Source organism: Sabethes cyaneus, chromosome 1 (genome assembly GCF_943734655.1).
Source record: "Sabethes cyaneus chromosome 1, idSabCyanKW18_F2, whole genome shotgun sequence".
Classification (NCBI taxonomy): domain Eukaryota; kingdom Metazoa; phylum Arthropoda; class Insecta; order Diptera; family Culicidae; genus Sabethes; species Sabethes cyaneus.
The window spans coordinates 55,209,131-55,231,579 of record NC_071353.1 but is presented as its reverse complement, the minus strand read 5'-3'; the positions used below and the strand labels follow the sequence as shown (position 1 = coordinate 55,231,579).

Genomic DNA, 22,449 nt, shown 5'->3' with positions numbered 1-22,449 from the left:
TCAACTGGTTCCTAGCTCGTCGGTATTTGGCCAGGTTCTCTCTAGTGGCAATACTTAGATAATTTTTCCAAGCACTTTTTTTCTCCTTCACCGCTTGTTGGCATTCCCCATCAAACCAATCATTTTGTGTACTCCGAGGCTCAATACCTAATGCCCCGGTAGCGGCATCTCCGATGGCCGAGCGTATTCTGCCCCAACCGTCTTCGATGTTTGAAGCACCTAACTTCTCGGAAGAAGGCAGTGCCTCATTCAGTACTCGCGCGTAGTTCTTGGCGGCTTGTGGGTTATCTAGCTGCCTGATGTTCAGCCGAGGAGAGCGGCTTTGACGTGTCCGGTATACGGTGGACAGCTTTGAGCGCACATGTACTGCTACTAGGTAATGGTCAGAATCAATATCCGTACCCCGACGGGAGCGTACGTTCGTGATGTTAGAGAAAAACCGGCCCTCTATGAGAACGTGGTCAATTTGGTTCATTGTACGTTGGTCAGGTGATCTCCAGGTGGCTTTGTGGATATCCTTGCGCGGGAAAAAGGTGCTTCGGATCACCAGGCCTCGGGAAGCTGCGAAATTTATACATCTTTGGCCGTTATCGTTTGTGTCGGTGTGCAGACTATGGGGTCCTACCACCCGTCTATACGTTTCTTCCCTACCGACCTGGGCGTTCATATCCCTGACGACGATCTTGATGTCCCGTGACGAGCAGCTGTCGTACGTTGCCTCCAGCCTCGCGTAGAACGCTTCTTTCTCATCGTCGGGTCTACCTTCGTGCGGGCAGTGCAAGTTAATGATGCTATAATTGAAGAAACGGCCCTTTATCCTCAATACACACATTCTCTCGTTGATCGCCTTCCAATCTATCACGCGATCCTGCATTCCGCCCAGCACTACAAAGCCCGTTCCCAGTTCGTTGGTAGCGCCATCGCTCTGGTAAAACTGGGCCTTTCCGCCACGGATCTTCCATACCTTCTCTCCTTTGCGACAGATTTCCTGCAGAGCTACGATGCCGATTTGCGGGGTTCCAGCTGTTCAATCAGCACCCGCTCGCAACCTGCGAAATTTAGCGATCTGCAGTTCCAAGTCCCGAGTCTCCATTCGTCGTCCTTGTTCCGTCGCCTAGGTCGATGCCGAATATTCCGCTCCGAATATGCTTGAATGTTGTTAGTTTTTTTTAATTTAGGTGTGTAGCCGTACTGGGGCAACACTACCGAGTCTCGCGATGGGGCTGCCATCTTATAGTGCCGAGACTCACTATACCTCCTTCCCGGTTAGTATACGACCTTAGTTTCCACCGGGGTTGGTTACCCGATCTCCGCTAAGGTTGCTCGTCTTCGCCCTTATGGTATTTCTTGATGAACGACGCAACTTGCGGCAGGCACTTCGTACTATAAATTTGTCCATTCACGGTCAGTTCGAAGCGAAAGCAGAGCGGCTTTGACATCCCCTTCTCGCTGATTATCAACCACAGCAGCACATTCTAGGGGAACTTGGTGTGTGAAATGAACTTCACCTTGGAGCTCACTTCCGTCGTGGGGAAGTAAAATACGAAGTGCCCTACCAGTCGTTGCCACCCAGGGTCGTCGTCCATCCCCACCGCCACGTCGCGATTCGCCGGGAAAATCGTCTTGACCATCTTATTCAGCCGCTGTCGCTGTGTCATTGCCTACAGCTCCGAGACCAGTGGACGAGACTGCCGCTTCCTAACATGTATATCCATGTTCGCCAGGTACTTTTTCACTGTTTGACCGGTTGCACCGACCTCCCGGCCAAGTACACGCAGCGATACATCGCGATGCAGCCACTTTTCCCTCGGTCTTCCTCTTCAGCATCCTTTGGAGCTTCTTGTCGCTCGGGGTAGTAGGCCGGAACCGGGCTTTCTTTCGATGCTCTGAATGTTATCCAATAGTGTCAAGATGTTGTAGAAGCCGGAACGAGCGTACCCGGCGTCCAGAAAGTGCCCCATGATGTCCGTTTTCGACGCGGCGGGGTACCGTTCTTTAAACGCACACACTTCTGAACGGAGTAGTTTCACTGTTTTCACCCTCACGGTTGGAGTTCGCCTAACAGAGCAGTAGAAATATAAGCTAATATAATTACCTTCCACGGGAAATTTATCAAACTCAATTAGCTGTCTTAATTTTTTTATCGTCATCCGAAAAAAGTCCATTTTTTTAATACATACGTTATGGTCGGAAAACTTGAAGACCAGGAACCAAGCATCTACAATTTAAATTGATGCATTGGAGTTGTAACTTTTCTTTACAGAAATGTTCAGTAGCAGAACATTAGCTTGAAGCGAGCTTTGAATTTTCCAAAATTAATGGGAAATGGGACATGCTTTTCATTATATTCTCCCACACGGCGAAAAATTCCAATGAAAAGTCTGAAAACCCATGTTCTAATTCTTAGAAAACTTTTTGCTTTGCTTTGCTTTGAATCCTTTATACTTCCGAATTTATCCGAAATAAATAAATAACAATTGTCCATTATCAACTCTATTACCCTAGATGCTTAATGATACAACAATAATGGTAGAATATGCAACAAATTTCTTGTTGCAGACGCAATACGATGTTGCTCGCATAGCTGTCACCGTTCCAGCATTATGTCTATCATAGTATTATTTGTGTGCCTGTATTATGAATGTTAGGGAACAGTGGGGATGTAAACAACAAGGTTCGTTTGTCTCTTCAATTATTATGAATTGACTTTTTCATTTATTTAATTTTTTCCATATTGTGAATGGAATGAAACTATTCTTGAAACTTTCCGATCACGATGATCAATTTTTGTGAGTACCTTAATCAAGATATTTGTTAGTATTTAGGGCTACATTAAATCAAAACATGAAACTTAAATTTATTAGTCAGCGCTAAAACAGTCTCAATTCATGTATATTCGAGAGTACCTTAGAATTAAAAAATTAAAATTTATGGCGCAATCACTAAACTCAAAAATCGTATCGCAATTCCCCAATCTCCCTAACAGCTATTTGCGTTCTACGACACATTCGAAAGAGCAACGTATCATATACATTTATACACATATCGGAAATATATGTATAAAAATACGCTAGCTGATACAACTCTCTTAAATTCCTGGCCAGATACATATTCACTGTTAAGATACCGCGTTTAGTTTCAGTTTTGGTTTATTACTCTTGTAATTCAGTTCAATAAATAGTGTGAGTGTTGATCCAGTCAGAACTGAGATTACGAATTTAGACTTTACGATTACGTTTGATTCCAGTAATCCCGTCACTAACTGCGTAGTCGAACTAACTTGGTAACGCCGAAAACAATGTCGTGGTACTACACTGTAAGTTTAAGCAATTTTGATTCTTACCTAGCAAAATGGGAAATTGTATCGATCCGTCCATAAATAGTACAATTCATTTTGCCACCTAATTTACCTAGATTCATACTGAACGCTGTCTAACAACTCGTGCAAAATTGAATGAATTTTCAGAATAATCGGAAAAATAACTGTAAAATAATTATCCACCATTTTCAGCCGAAACCAACCGTAGTCCCAGCGGAGGATTTTGATGCTTCGGCAGATGCCAATGCCCTACGTGCCGCCATGAAAGGAATGGGGACCGACGAACAGGCCATTATCGACATTTTGTGTGCCCGAAGCAATGCCCAACGGATGCAAATATTGGAAACGTACAACAACGAGTTGGAACGGGTGAGTAATGACGCTAATATTTCGGTAAGCATACAGGTACGGGGCGTAGCTGCATGCTACTGACTGTTAGCTATGTGACTGTGGCAGCCTTGATGGTTTTTGTCGCTTCACGGAACGATGCGATGAGTCATTAGTTGTAGGAATCCGTCACTCTGGTGTTTATGTTAGTTCTATGTAATGTGAAAAAAAATGCGCCAAACAGCATTATAATGGATCAAAGATACGGCCAAGCATAAAGCATCTAGTGCCATTGTGATTGGCAGAATACCATTAGCCAAAGTCATGACTGGAGAATGTAACTGGTTTGTAATGATTGAGAAATGAAGAAAGCTTAACGTAAATTTGAACACAAATGAATTAGTTGTTGGTAATATTATTTCAATATGTATAGGGGAGTGTCGTCGTGGTTGGGCCACGTTTTGGTATCCACCCGTAACTTTCGTTTCAAAAGGAATTTTGGAAATCTAAATACATCGTTGCAAAGGTCTAAGAATAAGGTATATTTCCGGAAGGTTTTGAACTGATTGCTTGAAAACTGAAAAAGTTATAGGCATTTTCGTGAAGACAAAAATGTTGTCATAGTCGGGCCATGTTGTACAGAGACATGAAAAGAATGAATTCCGTGAACAACGGCTCATATAGGTACAAATACCCTATTTTTATTTGCATTTTTACGAAATTTTGGCGATCTTGTAAAATCAATATTGCTACAATCGCCTTTTCCGAAGTGTACAACTACAATGAAAAAAACAATAAAAATCTTGGTTTTTATCGTATTAATTTTGCTTTATTTCATCACATTTTACGTGACTGACATTCTCTAGCGATTATTGCGCTTCTGTGCTTAAAATTACGATGGCCCAACCATGACTATTCAAGTGGCCCAACCTTTACAAATAGCACTTTTCTAGTATTTCATCTTAGCCTTCCCAAACACCTTACTGGAGTAGAGATGCCAATACCGGGAGTTATTTTGAAAACCGGTTTTTCGGTATTGATAAATGCAATACCGGTAAAACCGGTAAAAAACCGGTAAAAGTTAACTCTTGAAAACTATATTTAAAAATCAAATGATTTAAAGAAGATCCTTCCATAATCAATGATACTTAATTTCTGTCGTATAGTAAATTGACTAGTTCATTGAAAAATAATATTTAACAATGCGAAAAGAATTTACCGTATCATCTTTTAAACGAGAACAAATTTCAATGAAAAACTTCCGGAGGCAGAGAATCTTCATTCGGTGTGCACAGAGAAAAAAAGAACAATTCCTAGTGATAAATTAGAAATGTAGCGTAGGAAAACTCTTGTTCACGAGCTTTTAATAAGCTGCTTAGATACTGACATTTATGATAAATTATAACTGAAGGTCCACTCTGCTGCTCGGTTTCTGAGTTTATTCCATTGACTAAAATAATAAAACATTGCAGAATTTTATTATTAAAACATCCTTGATGTCTTGAAGAATATTACGAAGTCATTGCAAATAGTGCGGCTAATTATAAAACGAATAAATATACGAACTCTCTCTGAAATTCTACCAATACAGTAACACGAACAGCAGTTATGCGATAGTTGAAAGGTGTTCCTTGAGTAGTTTTAGAGTTCGTAGTTCGTAGAGTTTGCAATTTTTCCGGTATAGCAATTCGACAGCAGCCGAAGCTGGTTCTTATTCAACAACAATTTCTTATTTATTCATGAATTTCTCATCGCTTAAGTAAAGCGTATCCTTGTTTCTCAGCAACGAAAACAGTTCTCTTCAACGACCCCATCGACACCAATAACAGAGGAGCTCAACATACAAGATGGCACGATCAGGTCGATAATGATTTGCGACTTCTGAGACGACTGAGAAATTGGCGACGAGTAGCCCATGGAGTGGAACGAGTTGAATGGAGACGACTGCTTAAAAAGCATGAGGCACTCCGGCTCACGCTGACAGCGGTGAGGTATTTCAGGGTTTTCCCTTTGGAAGAACTACATAATTGAGTTATTATTTGTAGAACCTTCAATCATGAATTTAAGTTTCCCCGTGCTTTACAAGTTTTACCAGCGATTCAGGCTTCTTGAGTTGTTATTTGATCATGCAAAAAAATACCGAAAATACCGGTTTTTGGTCTTGGAAAAACCGGTAATTCGGTATTGGAAAATAGCCCGGTAATACCGGTAAAACCGGTTTCGGTAAAACCGGTATAGCATCCCTATACTGGAGGGAAATTTTCTATAGTCTTCGTGTGCAGCACAACACACTTCATACATTTTCAACATTTATCTCGATAATTGCATTTCATGAATCATTTCTTGAAGAAAAGTTCATTGTGCCTGGAAAACTTTTTTTTGTAAGATTTAGTCACTGAATTCAGTACGGGTGTTTTGAATACACGATTGAAACTCACAATATTGTGAAAAGTTAGCTATCACAGTAAGAAGTTTTACAATGGTTGTATCATAGATATCATGAGTTACTAAAACTGTAAAATCGTGATGGCCCGACCATAACAGTGGCCCGACAATAACGGCAATACCCTACTTAACTCGAATATCGCAATTGAAATGTCTTTTCATGATAGGTAACTGATTTTTTCTGTAACATTCTCACCCTACTGGGTTTCTTCGCAAAATTGAACCGTAAACTTTAGTTTCGTTATTAATAGCGTTGGAACCAGCTTATGACAATTTCAAACATCCATTGCCAATAATCGTTCTACAGTATCCCACTTTATTGCTATTATTTTGTATCTGAATCACACAAATTTGAATGAGTGTAGGTACATTAAACAGTGATCAAATGGTTATGGGTCATTCCACAGGAAATTTACAATCAAATTTTTTTTTCTCTCCGGAATATTTTTTTACGTTCTTTGCTCAAAAAAATCGATACGTATTTTTCTATTTCGATGTTACTGTTGGAATTCGCAAGATATGATTTTTTAAAGTATTGTAATCCGAAAAAATCACTATTTTTTAAACGCTGATTGTAAACATAGTTTGTAATAGTTTTTATGTCTCAACGCCAGTGCGCTTTCCACCTGGCTGCTACCGCCGTTTTGTCGGTAAGCAGGTTGCCAGCACTATCATTGCACATCACGGGCATGGCATAATTCCTGCATCTCACCGTTTTATAGAAACTCCGTGTGTCGTTGCTGGCGTGTCGCTCCTCTACGCCGGCGAGCACGTGCTCCTCGTACTCGCGTTTCTTTAGACGATGGATTCTTTTTTCCGCAGCTCTAGTCTCTCTGTATCTCTCTCTCTGTTTTGACGCGTTGCCGCAGTGAGCATGCGACTCCTGGCCTGGTTCTTTTCGTCTGTCACTCTCTGGCATTCGGCATCAAACCAGCTGTTACGCTGTCTTCCACGCGTCGTGCCTACCACCTCTCTCGCTGCTGTTTGGATAGCACCATGGATGTTCCTCCACAGCCCATTTATATCTGCTTCTTCTACCTGCTGTTCTGCGATTCGCTGGTTAAGCTTCCTGGCGTACTACACTGCTACGCCGTCTGCCGTTAACCGCTAGATGTTGAAACGCAGCGTCCTCTCAGTGCGAGCTTTCGCCGTGTTCGACAGCCTTGCGCGAATCTTACTCACTACGAGATAGTGGTCAGAGTCGACATTTGGTCCACGAAAAGACCGTACATCGATAACGTCCGAAAAGTATCGACCGTCAATCAAGACATGATCGATCTGAGAGCTAGAGTCTCCATTTGGATGCCTCCAGGTGTGTTTCCAAATATTCAATCGTGGAAAGTAGGTGCCACAGATGGCCATCCCTCTGGCCGCGGCAAAATTTATGAGCCTCAGACCGTTATCATTGGTCGACAGATGCAGGCTGTCTTCCAATAACTGGACGGAATAGTTCCTCCCTCCCGATCTGCGCGTTTGCATCTCCGATGATGATTTTCACGTCGTGTTTTGGGCACTCTCCATAGGTCCTCTCAAGCTTGTCGTAAAACTCGTCTTTAGCATCATCGGATTTATCATTTGTCGGTGCGTATAAGTTGATTAGGCTATAGTTGAAAAATTTGCCCTTAATCCTCAGCACGCATATACGGTCATCTACGGGCCTCCACCGGATAACTCGTTGCTTTTGTTTTCCCAACACTACGAAACCGACTCCATGTTCTGCTTTCTTACCGCCACTGTAGTAGATGTGGTACTTGAAAGAAGTGCCTGCAATAGGGTCTACTGCACGGAACTCCCTTTCTCCGGAATTCGGCCACCGAACTTCCTGAATAGCAGTGATCTCCACTCCGAGTTGATGCAGCAATCGAGCAAGCAAGCCAGCCCGTGCCGGTTCATGGAGAGTTCGAACATTCCAGGTACCAAGTTTCCAATCGTTATCCCTTAATCGTTTCCTTGTCCCATGCCGTGTCCTATTCCGATTGTTCCGTCCTGAATTTCTTTATTCGTTGTTCGTGGTAATTGAGTTTTCGGTATACTACCTCACCGGGGTCGCGATACGTACATCCCGCTGATGGGTCTGCCATCTTAGGTATAGCTTGCGGGATACAGCATTTCATATTCAGCCGCCCGTTACGAGACAGACGCTGTGTGAGCCGCCCCTCACCTGGAGAACAGGCGCTCTAGTTCGCACCTCCTAGCTTAGCTGCTTCAGTAAGTACATGAAGCATTTCCGGGTAAGGCCATCGACCGTCATCATTTGACTTAGATCTGCGTGGAGGCGCTAGGTGGGAGCTTGAGAGAGCCAGAGCTATGTTTGACGCTCCTTCCAGGTAACTCTCTCCATTTCATACCCGACCCTTATATATCAAGACAAAAAAGTTAATCATTTTGATTCGAAACAAATAGACAAACTCAATAAAAGCAGCGCATCGAACAATGATTTTAACTGTAACAAGCAGTCCAGCTTTAACCAATGCATAGCTTTCAGTCAGCACCAGAAAAAACGGATAAAAGTTTACAGTCGCTTGCATTAGAGTGATGCGATTAATCAGTCACCAGCTCCGCCTTCGCGACTAAAACCAACGTTCTTTTTAGATAGTTTTTAGATAAGATTGGTCTGCGTAAAGTTTAAAAGACATAACTTTCAAACCAAAATTAATACATATTCTCTACTTTGATAATACGTAGGATCTAATCGAGGACCTCAAATCCGAGCTGGGTGGCAAGTTCGAAGACGTTATCGTCGCGTTGATGCTCGCGCCCGAGAAGTACCTGTGCAAGCAACTGCACAAAGCAATGGACGGTATTGGCACCAATGAGAATGCTTTGATTGAGATTCTGGCACCGCAAACTAACGAAGAGGTCAAGAAGATCGTCGACTGTTACGAAGAGATGTATAATCGACCGCTGGCCGAACATCTGTGCAGTGAAACGGACGGAAGCTTCCGCAGGCTGCTGACTATGATCATTGTCGGTGCCCGTGACCCTCAGGGTACAGTTGATGCGGATTTAGCAGTGGAACAGGCCACTCAATTGTACAATGCAGGAGAAGGTAAATTGGGTACTGACGAAGAAGTATTCTACAAGATTTTGGCCCACGCTAGCTTCGATCAGTTGGAGATTGTTTTCGAAGAGTATAAGAAACAGTCGGGACGTACAATCGAGCAGGCTATGAAAGACGAACTTAGTGGCGAGCTGTACGACGCACTAAGCGCTATCGTTGAATGCGTTCAGATGGCGCCACATTTCTTTGCGAAACGCTTGCACAAAGCTATGGACGGTGCTGGCACGGACGACACCAGCATGATCCGCATAATCGTGTCTCGCTCGGAAATAGATCTTCAAAACATCAAAGATGAGTACGAACAAATGTACAACAAGACACTGTGGAGCTCTGTGCGGGTAAGTTGCTTAAAAAATCAATTTTTCGAAACTTTAGATATATATGACGATAACCATTTTTATTTTCACTTTGTAATTTTATTAACATAACTCTACGAATGATGATTGTCTACCAATGATCCCAAATGATAACACAATATCCATAATACGTGTACCATTGACATGGATGCCTCTCATTCGATAACAGGAGGTAATTAGAAGCTATGCCTACGGTTGACTCTCATTACGTCTATATCAGTCTTAAAATGCCATCTTCACAATGATGAGCTCCAATAATTACAATTACAAAAGCACACTCTAGACTTGTTGCGAGTTAACTGGATTTCATGTTTGTCTAAATACTAGCTCTTCCTTTTCAGAAAATAATTCCGCTTTTCTTATTAACAGGATCACTACCTGTCTTTAAAAAACTTAGAGCTATGCCGCGTTTTTCACTCTCAACAGTTTTTCTATTTTTTCAAAGCAGAATCTCGAATTCACGTTAAGCTATTTAATATTCACGCCCTCCTAAATACAGTTAAGAAATTTGCAATCACTGAACTCTGAATAACTTATAACATTTTTGGTTCTGCTTTTTTTCCTAGAAATTATTTCTGATTATATGATTATTCTGATTCTGATTATATATATGATTATATTTCTGATTGAAATGAATGATTACGTTTTGATTGAGGTTAAACATTGGAAAACTTGCTGAAAGAGTTGGGCAATAGATTATAATTAATAAAAGTTGTGCTTCTTATATAACAAACCTGTTGCATCGTTTACTGTTTAACACTATTAAAAAAATGCTACGTAACATTGTAATTTTAACATAGATTATGTCAAAAGATGATGTTACAAAAAGCGAGGAAATAGCATTGACAAGAATATTAATTCACTAAGTGTTCAAAAACAAAATTCAATGACCGTAATAATGTCCCTATTTCAACGAGTTTTCGTAAACCTAACTTTTCACCAAAACTATAAAATGATCACTATCGTAGCCATTTGTAACAGACAGCCATCTAGAATACATTCGTCCCAAATTACTGTGTAAAGGGGGGTGGTAATTCCACCTTTCCACTCTTTCCCTCCATTTTCCAAAAAAAATTCATAACTTTCCCCTACTGTCCCTTCATATATTATAGAACCACTGTTTCAAAAAATATTAATAAATATGTTTGACCGCATTTCAAGGTCAAGACTAAAAACTCGAGGTTGATCTATTTACATATCTACGCCGGCTGATTTACTAAAACCGACAGATAAGTAAATTGTAATATTGGCAATTTTAAAATAGAAACTACAGTGATATAGTCAACAAGGGTGGCATTCTAGATGGACGTCTGTTCTCTGTACTAGAATATGAGTTACTAATTGCAGTTCACCCAATTCTATCTGACTAATTACTGACATTCCTACTATTTCAGGGTGAGTGCTCCGGCGATTACAAGCGTGCCCTCTGTGCTCTAATTGGTGAAGCCTAAAATCCGCGAACGAGAACAACACATCTATCCTATATTTGCTTTATTACGAGAATATACCAAACAAAAATTCGTCGAAACAATTGTTTATTAGATGTATTAGATTATTCATTGACCAGCAAAAGCAGATTATTGACAGTTTTTGTTGCACCAACATACTACATACTCGAGTAATTATATGCATGTGTTTAATGTTTAATGTTCAAAAAATGAGAATTAGTGACAGATCTTAAGATTGCCTAGTAGATGCAAATTTTCAATAAATAGGTAGCATTTTCCTTTCCATTAGGTAGAGATTGCGTGAATCTCAACGAAAATGCATTTACAGGCGACCCATCCCCGAATACAACCTACGCATAAGATGCAGATATTTTACCATCAACTGAAAGCAAAGGCCTTATCGTGCAACAGTTTTTTAACCAATTAAGAAAGGAAGAGTCAAACTCCAGAATATTAGTATTTTGCTATATAAAGTAATAAATCGGAAACTTTTGCTTTGAGTGTACCTTAATCCTTTTGTTTCGTCCGAAAGAAAAAAAATTCAGTACTGTGCTAACGTATGAAAAAATACCGAAATATTACTAGCGTTAAAGCCCACTAAGCTAACATGATGTCACTCACGTCTCGAGTCTCTTCAATACACTTTAGTAAATGACCGAATTGAAAATGGAATTTCCTTGCGTGTAATTGTTCAATAGTGAAAGCTGGTAAGAGAGACAGGACGAATCCTAAATCCTTCAGACCTATCAGTCTATCTTCGGTTCTATTGAAGACAATGGAAAAAGTTCTGAAAGATTATGTCGATTCAACATACATGCAATCATATCCATTATCTGGATATCAGTTTGCATATCAATCTGGTAGTTCAACAGTAACAGCACTTCATACGCTTGTAGGTAAAATTGAGAAATCTCTTTCAGTAAAGGAAATTGCGCGTTGTTCTTTCCTGGATATTGAAGGGGCTTTCGACAATACTTCCTATTCATCTATGAAAGATGCTATGAAACGAAGAAAATATAATACGCACATAATCGACTGGATTCATGCCATGCCGGCAAAAAGAGAAATCACTTCTGAGCTTGGAGGGTCCTCTATGACAATAAAGGCAATGAAGGAATGTCCACAAGGAGGAGTTCTTTCACCACTTTTGTGGTCTTTAGTTGTAGATGATCTACTTAGGAGTCTAGAAGCTGAAGGTTTCGAAGTTGTCGGCTTTGCAGATGACCTTGTCATCATGGTGAGAGGAAAATTTGATAACATAGTTTCGGAAAGAATGCAACAGGCTCTACTAAGGCATACCCAATCTTGGTGTAAGAAGGAGGGCTTAAGCATTAATCCGACAAAAATCGTAATTGTCCCTTTCGCTAAAAGGAGAAAACTCAACTTAAAGCTTCTCAAGCTTGAGGGAAAGCAAATAAAATTTAGTGAACAGGTAAAATTCTAAGGTTTAATTCTGGACGCAAAGCTAAACTGGAATGCACATCTCGACGTAGCGATAAACAAGGCAGTCCGTGCATTGTGGCTATGTTCAAAAACCATCGGAAGGACATGGGGCTTAAAGCCAAATATGATAACGTGGATCTACACATCTATTATAAAACCGAAAGTTACGTATGCTTCGTTAGTCTGGTAGCCAAAAACAAAGGAGGCTGCTGCTGAATCAAAGCTTGCAAAACTTCAACGACTTGCGTGCATTGCAATAACCGGAGCAATGTGTAGTACTCCATCGAAAGCATTAGGCCCCGTACAGAGTAAACGCGACAGCGACGCGACACGACTTCGCTCTCATGTTGCTAAATGCACAGTCCTGTTTCGGGCGAAAAAGGGCTGCGCGTATAACTACAGCAAAAACGTCGCGTCGCGTCGCATGTCGCTTGCACTCTGGCGGTACCCTTAGATGCAATTCTCAATCTGCTTCCTTTGCATGAATTTGTGCAATTGGAAGCAGAGAGATGTGCTCTGAGGCTAAATAAATTTAAAAATGTTTCATCGGATCATTCTGGTCACATGAGCATTCTGAATTACTTTAAAATAGGGCTTGTGTTAAGTATGAATGGTGATTGGATGAAACCTGAGGATAACTATGACACTCCCTACAAAGAGTGCGAAACATCGCGCCACGATTGGGGGATTGGAGTTCCTATGGTTCGTCAAGATTCAACGATATTTTTCACTGGTGGCTCAAAAATTGATTCAAAAACAGGTGCTGGAATCTATGGCCCTGAAACAAAAATATCAGTGGCAATGGGAATATGACCAACTGTTTTTCAGGCGGAGATTTTTGCAATAATTGAATGTGTAAATGTTTGCTTGAGGAGGAAATATAAACATGCAAATATTTGCATCTTCTCTGATAGTCAAACAGCACTGAAGGCACTAAGTGCTTGTAAATGTACTTCAAAATAGTTTGGTATTGCATTCTTTCTTTGCGACGTCTATGTCAAATGAACTCAGTCAATCTGTATTGGGACACTGCGGCATTGAAGGCAATGAAATAACAGACGACTTAGCAAAGGAAACTCACAATTTATTGGTCCGGAGCCTTTTTGCGGAGTATCAAATTGCGCAATAAAAATGGAACTTAGACACTGGGAAGAACAAAAAATGACAGCCAATTGCATGGCAGTCAGAGGATGTAACCAGTCCAAAAGATTTATAACTCCAAATGCAAAAAACACCAAAAAGCTCATAGAGCTCAATAAGAGAGCTCTTTGCTCATACACTGGCCTAGTAACTGGGCACTGTCCGAGTAGATATCATTTTAAAAACATTGGTCAGGTTGGTAATGATATCTGTCGCTTTTGCAATCTTGAAAATGAAACTTCGGAACATCTGTTATGCAGTTGTGGTGCGTTATATACGAGCAGATTTAAATTTCTCGACAAGGGTTGTTTATCTCCCGGTGACCTTTGGAGCTAATCCCGGGAAGGTTATTGGTTTCATAAGCCATATCATACCTGACTGGGAACGTGTAGCGGCAAATGGCCAATCACTTGTATAAAGGTGTTTGGTTTGTCTGACACGTACAGCAAATAAGGATATACTACAAAAGTTCAATTCAATGGACAAAGAAGTCTAAGTCCCCCCTAGCAAAAAAAAAATCAGTAGCGACATTCTCAACGTATTTGCACTGCTTTCTATAATGCCGATTTTCCCGACTTACCTCCCATTTTTCTTGGTACATACTTTATTTCCTAATTCATTAACTTAAAATCGACATCCACTACCATATTAAGGCTTGTTCGCTACAAAATTTACATCCCTAAACACACAGAGCTTCGGAAATACATTAACAATGAGTGAAATATTTTTGAGTGGTAGAGGTATGTCTGTTCTTTCTGAAAATATAACACTTGTTTATATTACAAGCGCTCAGCGTAAAACGGCGTCGAAAGAAGAGCAGGTGCGAAAAGCAATTGTGTGCGGTCGCAATGAAAATCCGGATCTCTCGTTAAGACAACTTGCCAAAAAGCTTGGATTTCCTCCAAGCACTGTTTACGGTGTTTTAAAATCGTTCGATGCTCGCTTAACAACAGCTAGAAAGAAGGAAAATGGTACAAAAACGGATCTGAGGAATCACCACAAAGATGCGAAGGTAAAACAAATATTACGGAGGAGACCAGATCTTTCTGTACGTACCATTGCTCGTAAAATAAAAACAAGGTATACAGCCCTAAGGGTTGTAAGAAAGGGTGACGTAGGCCTATGTTAACATTATATTGTAATATTTTGATAACATGTTTTATTCCATGAAGTATTCCTTTATGTCAGATTATTAGAGTAAGGACTAATACAGACTGCATTTCTGGCATGTGTATGTTCATAAGTATCTATCGCCTCCAGCTTGGCTCATTAAAACAGTGAGCAGATGCGCTACGGAAACCGCTCGTGAGGTTCATATCTTCGTTCGTTTCTTGTTGGTGATTGAATTAACCAAAATTCCGTCCCGGTAGGCACATAATTATCATGACATTCGGGCTCCTAGTAAATGTTTCAAGATAAATGTGAATATCATCCATCAATCAGCCTTGGTGACCTTCAGCATCAAGTAATAATTGAAGATAAAAATTGTATTTTCTTTCAGCTGAAAATATCTCTTCGATGTATCAGCAACAGCAAAAATTGTTTTAGAGAATTTTATAGTGTTAGAGCCTAGTAGTTTAAAGTGAACACCACAAAAGTAGCATATATTTAGCGTTACGGTACGTTAGGTACGATAAACTAAACATTTTTACAAGAAAATTAATTTGCACTTATAAATACGAATTGCAGATTACGAAAAATTTGATTTAACCTTCATTTAATTTGTTGGCGGCCCTTAAAAGGGCCATTGGTTACAAATAACATCAAAGCCAAAGCATGTTCAGCGCAAATGCCGGATGTCTTTCCCTTTTGGCATGCATGGCAACCAGAAGGGTGGTGTAGATGTCAAACTAAATACATTGTCTATGTCCCACCCATTGGTTTTGGTACTTTTGGTTCTGGTACCTATTTACTGATTGATTCATCTTAAAACAACTGAAACTAATCAGAAATCATTTAAACTCAGCCTATTAGCTATAATTTTACTATTACTAGCTATGTTCGCTACCATAAGAGCGAACGAGCATGTTAAACGCAAACGAAACCAAAGCAATTTGCGAACTTTCATGTATAGTCAAGCATATCCATGTTTTGTTATACCTTGGCATTTACACGCGCTAGCACGCACACACACGCTTTCATTTCTCTGGCTGGTGATGGTTTACGCGACGCTGATTGGTGAGCCAATCAGAAAGCCGCGAGCATTCTAGGTTAAGAAATTTGCTATAAATACAGTGTCGTTACCGTATTCAGTATTCAGTGTATTTTCAAATGTTGTAAAGATAGCAATAAAGGACGAATAGTAACGAAGAGTAAAATATTTCTCACTGGGTTTATAGTCCACCCGCTTTATTTGTATTCGAGCTGCTTTCCTATCGTCGCTGTGCGGAGATTTTCAACCGCAAAATCGTCTGCTGGCCGGTATAGAGATTGCTCCACCACGGAGGTCTCTGGTATCACCATTTCACCGTGTTTTTTAACCTTAACCCTCTAACGGGCAACATCGTAAAAACGATGCAATCGAGCAAATGATTACTTTATCATGAAAGTACACTCAAAAGAAACTCGAGTGTTGATTTTCATGGGAAAATATTTATCTGGAGGACCGCTAGGTATGAAATAGTCCAATTTCTCTTTTTAGTTTTTCATGCCTAACGCTCTACCCAAATATTTTTTCAGTTCAAATATATCACGAAATTGAAAAAAAGCATGTACATTACTCATAGGAAAAATTTGAGATCGAACATTTTGTTCTAGGTGTCCTTTTTCTTCAAACGTAAAATAGGGAATATTCGCACCATAATTTTTTTCGGAATTTTTCGGAATTCTTGTTTTTGAATGACGATAACTTTTGAACGCAAGGTCAAAATGTTGTGATATTAGTATCAACATGTCAGGAAATCTGTTCTGAACATGTTTCTCATATTGTCAAATCAAGACAAGTTTTGTATGTGGCTCTGGAGCTCCAAAAGCGAAGGCCGTCTACAGACGGTCTTACCCGTTAGAGGGTTAAAATTGTCCGTGATTGGACACAAGCTGTTATTTTCGTTATGAAGGCTACTTCAGAGTTGTCGCCATCCATGGATATTTTGTCCGCCAAATTTTGACAATTTTACACCCCTGATGGTAATAAGCACGTAGGTTATCGGCATTGATTCATTTTATCCTGCACCGAAAAGTTTTTACTAGCAGCCAGCTCCCGCTTGTCGTTCGTATTTATCGCTAGCCTTCAATGTTAACGAAATTTGACCATACATTTTCACTATTAAGCGTATGAAAGATTATTATAAGTATGTTACTATAAAATTGCTGGACATTTTATCTTTCCAACGACATATTAACAGTTATGTTTCGTTCAGTAGTATAGAAGTTATAACCATTTGAAATCTTTCATTCAAGCGTTACACTTCTATTTTCATTTTCACAAAGTGCTACCCAGCGGAGTGCTATCACGGGAATGACACTTCCAATACCAACCTATACAAAAAAAAACGTAGCCAACATAGAGCGGGCCCAAGCTGACAGCTTCATAGATGGGCTCAAGCTGACAACCGAGTCGGATGTATAAATTGTTAAATTTTGTTAGTTTTAGTTCGATTTTAGTCAAAGTTTTAGCATCACATAGCCAATTTCAGGCAGACAATTAATGCGAAATACATGAAAGTGTGAAAATGGTTAGATAAATTCGTTTTGTGAAATCGCTTTGCGTTTGCCGCCTTTTTCATGTGAGCAACGAAAATGTGACGTCATATCAGCCCCCTGAGTGCTATCCCTATCTTAACGAACGGTGTTTGACAGTCCACTTAACGAAGGGCGCTATTGCAAGAAATCCAAGAAATAGCGCCCGTCTGACAGGTAGATTTGCTGCCAACCTTGTCGAGATGTGCTGAGATGTTGGCAACAAAAACATGGCACCCATCGCAAGCCCCTGGTGCTGCCCTACCCAGTATAGTAAACAAAGACGTCAAAACCTCGCCAACATTCGTGCACACTTCTAAGCAACGACAAGGCATGAAGTCTTTCAAGGTGAGGACGGTGCCAAATCGTAATGATAAGCAAAATACGACGGCCAAAACACGCGCTCGTAAGGTTTATCGCGAATATTTAACGAAGTTTCCATGCGTTATAATGGACGATGAAACGTATGTCCTAAAAGACTTTAAACAGCTTCCTGGTGTCTTTTTACACTGCCATGAAATGGAATGGCGTTGCAGAACATTTTATGACAAAGAAGAAAGCCTAGTTCCCCAAAAAATATTTAGTATGGCAGGACATATGCAGCTGTGATCGAGCAAACGGTTAACAAGGAAATATACCGTGAAGAATGCCTGCAGAAACGATTGTTACCGTTCCTACACAGTCGTGATGTACCCTCGCTGTTTTGGCCTGATTTGGCATCCTGTCACTACGCCAAAGATGCTTTGGAATGGTATGATGCTAATGCAGTCCATATTGTACCGAAAGAGGCAAATCCACGTAACTGTCCAGAGTTACGCCACATCGAGCGATATTGGGCTTTGGTGAAAAGAGAGCTGTCCCAGAGAGCTGATACTCGAAGGCCGATATTTCGATATATTTCATCGATACTTACGGCGTCGATATTATGCTAAATCGATAATTTCATCCCGATACTGTTTTGATAAAGCATTTTTGCATTGCATTGCCTAAGGTCCACCAGATTGTAACATTAAAAAAGACAACATGTCTTACGTTACATTATTTGATAAATAAATAAATAAATAAAGCGGGATATGAAGCTGAAAAAATATAGATTAAAACTAGGTCAGGAAATGCTCAAGAAAGCAATATTTTAAGGATTTTTTCTCACGCTGTTTTCTTTTCAGGTATCTACTAAGCTTAATTCTCAAATTTACTTTATTGAAATTGACTCTTATGCAAAACCTTGAACAATGTCACCTAAATGTTTAACGATTATTGAACGGTAAGTGCATACGATACGCGATTTTCAGCAATTCAGAACTGACCAGAGAGCACAGAGAGTAGTATTGTGCGTTAACGGCATTAACAAAGACTTTCCAGCTTTTTACGCGCCATAATAGCGGTGAAAGTGGCAGAGGTGGGACAGAGATCGATAAGAACTAGAACCGGAAAGGAGTAACTCCAGGCGGAACTCTGCAGGAATGGCCAAGAACCGCGAGCAAAGACACTGGATGGTTTCAGGGGTTTGGGAGAGGGCTGCCGTACGAGTGGATTGAGGGTGTAGTTTGTCCTATCTACAGAAAAGCGATCGAATAGATTGCTGTAATGACCGCAGCATAACGCTACTCAAAGCCATCAGCAGGGTGCTCTCCCAGATTTTGTTGCGTCGTCTGTCCCCAGTGACAGGAAAGTTCGTAGGGTAGTACCAGGTGGGCTTTTTGCGTGCTACTATGGATCAAATTTTTACTCTTCGGCAGGTCATCCAGATGTGTCGAGAGTACAACCCATCACATTTTTGTGGATTCTGGGGCAGCATACGATTCAGTCGGAGGCGAACAACACTGGCAGGTGGTGCGGTTTTCCGTACAAAGCGACGTGTTCGAAATAGAGCTGCACTGGAGCGAGTGATGTGTTGTGTACGTGTTTTGGGGGCACTCTCTTTGCTCAGCATGTTTTTATTGATTAATTTTTATGAATCCCTGTTTTTTGTATAGCATTTCCTAATCCCAGAATGCCCGCCTTAAATAGTATCGATAAATCTAATATCGATGCTTCACGAATGATATATCGACGGTACCGATAAACCGGCGGATTTGATATTCATATTCAATCATCGACACTTTCGGGAATTTTACCCAATCCTAGCACAAACAACTAGCAACAACTATAGATAGATTTCGAAAATCTTGGACAAACGCAGCTAAATTGGTTGCCAACAAGTCTGCACTAACCCACATGGCTAGGGTAAACACGAAACTTCGCCAATTTTTCATGCAGACCAAATAAGTAATGTTAAATTGTTTGATAATTATTAACAATACACACATAAATGATATAAAATTGTTTCATGGATTAAACTTCTAGCAAATTTGTTTTATTGCAAAATTGAGGTCCAGATTTTGTCGCGAACAAGCCCTACATGTCCTCATCTGAACGCGGATTATCATCAAAAAAACAGTAATTCTGGTGTTTCCTGTTCGCTGTTCTATATACGACTTAAGTGGACTTTTTACGAACTTTCTAGTTCTGTTAGAAGTTGCTTTGTATTCCTTTCGAAGTTTAATCATCAAATATGAACTTGAAAGTACGGTTAATTACATAAAAATGAAGCTGAATAGATTTCTATTCATTATCATTTCGTTGGCGTTCACCTTAAGACACAAATTGGGCTTCTTCACACGTCTGTTGTAGCCAAACCACCGAAAGAGAAGCTCCTACACGTGTTTTACCGGCGGCACGACGAAAGTTGCTACTTACAAAACACTGCACGTGATGTTGTTTTTGCATCATCGTGTTAGCTGTGATTCTTAATCCAGGTTTGGGGGAACCGTTCATATGGAATAAATCGAAGCTGTGGTTCAAAGGTTCTACAGCATCTGCGAACTACAGGACAGACAGAACAGCTCCATTGAGTAGATTACTACTGGCGTAATAGTGCTTTCTCATAGTTAACTAATTCAATGAATGTTCCTTGAGAAACGAAAACAGTGTGTAAAAGGCTCTGTAAGCCGTTTTTTTATTTTTCAGTCTTACTAGTTTTCCTAGTCAGACTACTTATGAAACCGCCCAGATATTTTAAAGGTAACTTACATGAGAAAGAGATAGCAACACACCATTCCCTTGGTTGTACCTAAATACTTTCCTTTAACACGAAACATATTGACTGACCTCCACGAATATTTTTCACTAACAGATCGAAAACATCTCAATTGTCAATAGATTAGCGTAAATATTTTTTCTCAAAGCATCTGATAGAGGCACTGATTAGGGAGTGTAGGTGTTGGTGGAACGGACATGCCTTGAGTGGAGCAAACGCAATATGCAAGAAGACACTCGCCTGGAATCTGCAGGGACAGCACAGAAGAGGCAGACCCAAAGGCTCATGGCGGCGCGCGTAGCCTAGCCAATGACATTTAGACTGTTGTTGAAATGATCGAATCTCTACTGGTGGCAGGTGCAATAGCAAATGAAAGTGCAAATAATTTCGATTATTTCAAATGTCCATCCGTCGATTATGGTTACCATACATAACTAACATCCTACTAGACCATTTGTACATCTTTATGTAATCAAAACATATTATTTATCTATTTAATACTTACTTGACCATCCGTCCATATTTTCATGGGTCGAGTCGTATCATAGTCTTCACCTTTCCAATATGTAACATGACATAGATCAACTTAATCCAACTTCAAACTAGGTTGAAAAATAAATTCTATAGAATGCAATACAAAAAACACAATCTAAAATATTATTGCATAAATTATGTGCAACTATGCACAACCACTAGATAGTTAAATGGAATAAAAAAAATCAATTGCAAGAGAATCTCATTGTCATTAGCTTAGTTGTGTATCCAGTTACTGCGACTGCCAACACTACCGGAGCGCTTCTTATTCTTCTCCGAGGCAGTATCTTTACGCCCAAGAACGGGACTGCCCCCAGAACTGATATTCCTAATAAGTGATTTGAGTCCTCGAGCTTGCGACTCTGCTGCATTGCCTATATTATTTGACTCTTGCGCTATAATATAAAAATCGTCCACGATATGGGCTGGCGGTGGAATGTCAAAAGGAATTATGTCGTTCAGGGATTGCACAGAACTAGCTGCTCGTGTTGAATAGCGTGTTTTGCCATCGGCACTGTATTTTTGATCGCTGAATGAGGACAACCGTGATTGATGAGCTGACCCAGCCGTGGTTGTTGCACCTTGTTGCTGAATGCTTTGTAATTTTGTTCGTAGTTGGGTGTTTTCTTCCTGCAACTTTCGCAGTAAACTGCTTTCACCTTCCACTTTGGAAAGAGTTGGTTGGGGCATGCATTGGTAAATGGTAGATAAAAAATTGTGAAGCGAAATTAGCAACGTATCCTGCCATTGTCTGGTAAAACACACTGAAAATGCTGCATGCTCTTCTGGATTCTTACAGAACGGAAAAACTGAAAAAAATATTACCATTAGGACTTAGGAGTGCATCCAGGTTAATTTCAAAGGACATACAAAACCATTCCTTCCATTCGGATTGTGAAACCAGTTCTGGAGCGAGCTTGGTAAAAAACTCATTCACCTTATCCGATTTATTAGCTACATGGGCAATAATCAGATAGAGCTTAAGAATCGACTGTTCTAATTTAACCACAGCTAAATAATAAAAATCAACCGTTTTATGCATCAATTATAAGTGACAATTTGTAACAAAACTTTAAAATTGCTGTAACTTACCAGTGGTAAAACTATGTTCCAAATTACGAAACAGATGAATGTTTAGGTGACCCCACAGATCTCGTAACCCTTGCAAATCTTGTGTCTGAATCATTTGCATTAATTGATCGATTATTTTGTCTACCCGAAAACTCTTATCCTTATCATTTTTCAGCTCAACATCGAACGACTTTACGGTATTGGAAAATCCTCGAAATAGGATATACTCACGAATCAGGTTATCTGTATACTGTATGTGAGCCATGGTATAAAATACTACAAGATTGGTATTTACTAGAAAGCCAGCTAGAAAACAGCTAGGAAAATAGTAACACCATCAAAATTTTTAATCAGTTGCGAACTTAAGTTCGTTCTTCGTTTTGTTTATTTATTTTTTTACACCACCAGGGTTGTGCTGCTTCCTTGTTCCTGTTGTCGTAGAGAATCGATATTCGAAATTATCGATCTTATTAGAGTGACTATATACAGAGTGGCGACAAGTCATCCCAAATGTATGCAATGCGGTTTTTCCAAGGGTTTTCTTTCTC

At 40.1% G+C, this 22,449-nt stretch overlaps 2 protein-coding genes across 2 annotated transcripts; one reads left to right on the top strand and one right to left on the bottom strand.

The window, feature by feature from the left end:
• Positions 1 to 3,120: 3,120 nt before the first annotated feature.
• On the top strand, positions 3,121 to 11,455 carry LOC128733005 (annexin B10-like). Its single transcript, XM_053826531.1, has 4 exons — positions 3,121 to 3,316; positions 3,512 to 3,688; positions 8,777 to 9,490; positions 10,903 to 11,455. The coding sequence occupies exons 1-4, from the start codon at positions 3,299 to 3,301 to the stop codon at positions 10,957 to 10,959; spliced, it is 966 nt and encodes a 321-aa protein (XP_053682506.1). The 5' UTR covers positions 3,121 to 3,298; the 3' UTR covers positions 10,960 to 11,455.
• Positions 11,456 to 20,992: 9,537 nt separating this feature from the next.
• Positions 20,993 to 22,248, bottom strand: LOC128745365 (WD repeat-containing protein 91). The gene is made up of 3 exons (XM_053842424.1): positions 21,923 to 22,248; positions 21,701 to 21,841; positions 20,993 to 21,639 (listed from the first exon to the last, which is right to left on the bottom strand). The coding sequence occupies exons 1-3, from the start codon at positions 22,164 to 22,166 to the stop codon at positions 21,047 to 21,049; spliced, it is 978 nt and encodes a 325-aa protein (XP_053698399.1). The 5' UTR covers positions 22,167 to 22,248; the 3' UTR covers positions 20,993 to 21,046.
• Positions 22,249 to 22,449: the final 201 nt, after the last annotated feature.

Coding starts and splice junctions, on each gene's coding strand:
- LOC128733005 (XM_053826531.1), top strand. Junction 3,689..8,776: donor ACAACAACGAGTTGGAACGG/GTGAGTAATGAC, acceptor GATAATACGTAG/GATCTAATCGAGGACCTCAA. Junction 9,491..10,902: donor CACTGTGGAGCTCTGTGCGG/GTAAGTTGCTTA, acceptor CTACTATTTCAG/GGTGAGTGCTCCGGCGATTA.
- LOC128745365 (XM_053842424.1), bottom strand. CDS start 22,166: ATGGCTCACATACAGTATACAGATAACCTGATTCGTGAGTATATCCTA. Junction 21,842..21,922: donor GGAACATAGTTTTACCACTG/GTAAGTTACAGC, acceptor TTTATTATTTAG/CTGTGGTTAAATTAGAACAG. Junction 21,640..21,700: donor CGAATGGAAGGAATGGTTTT/GTATGTCCTTTG, acceptor TATTTTTTTCAG/TTTTTCCGTTCTGTAAGAAT.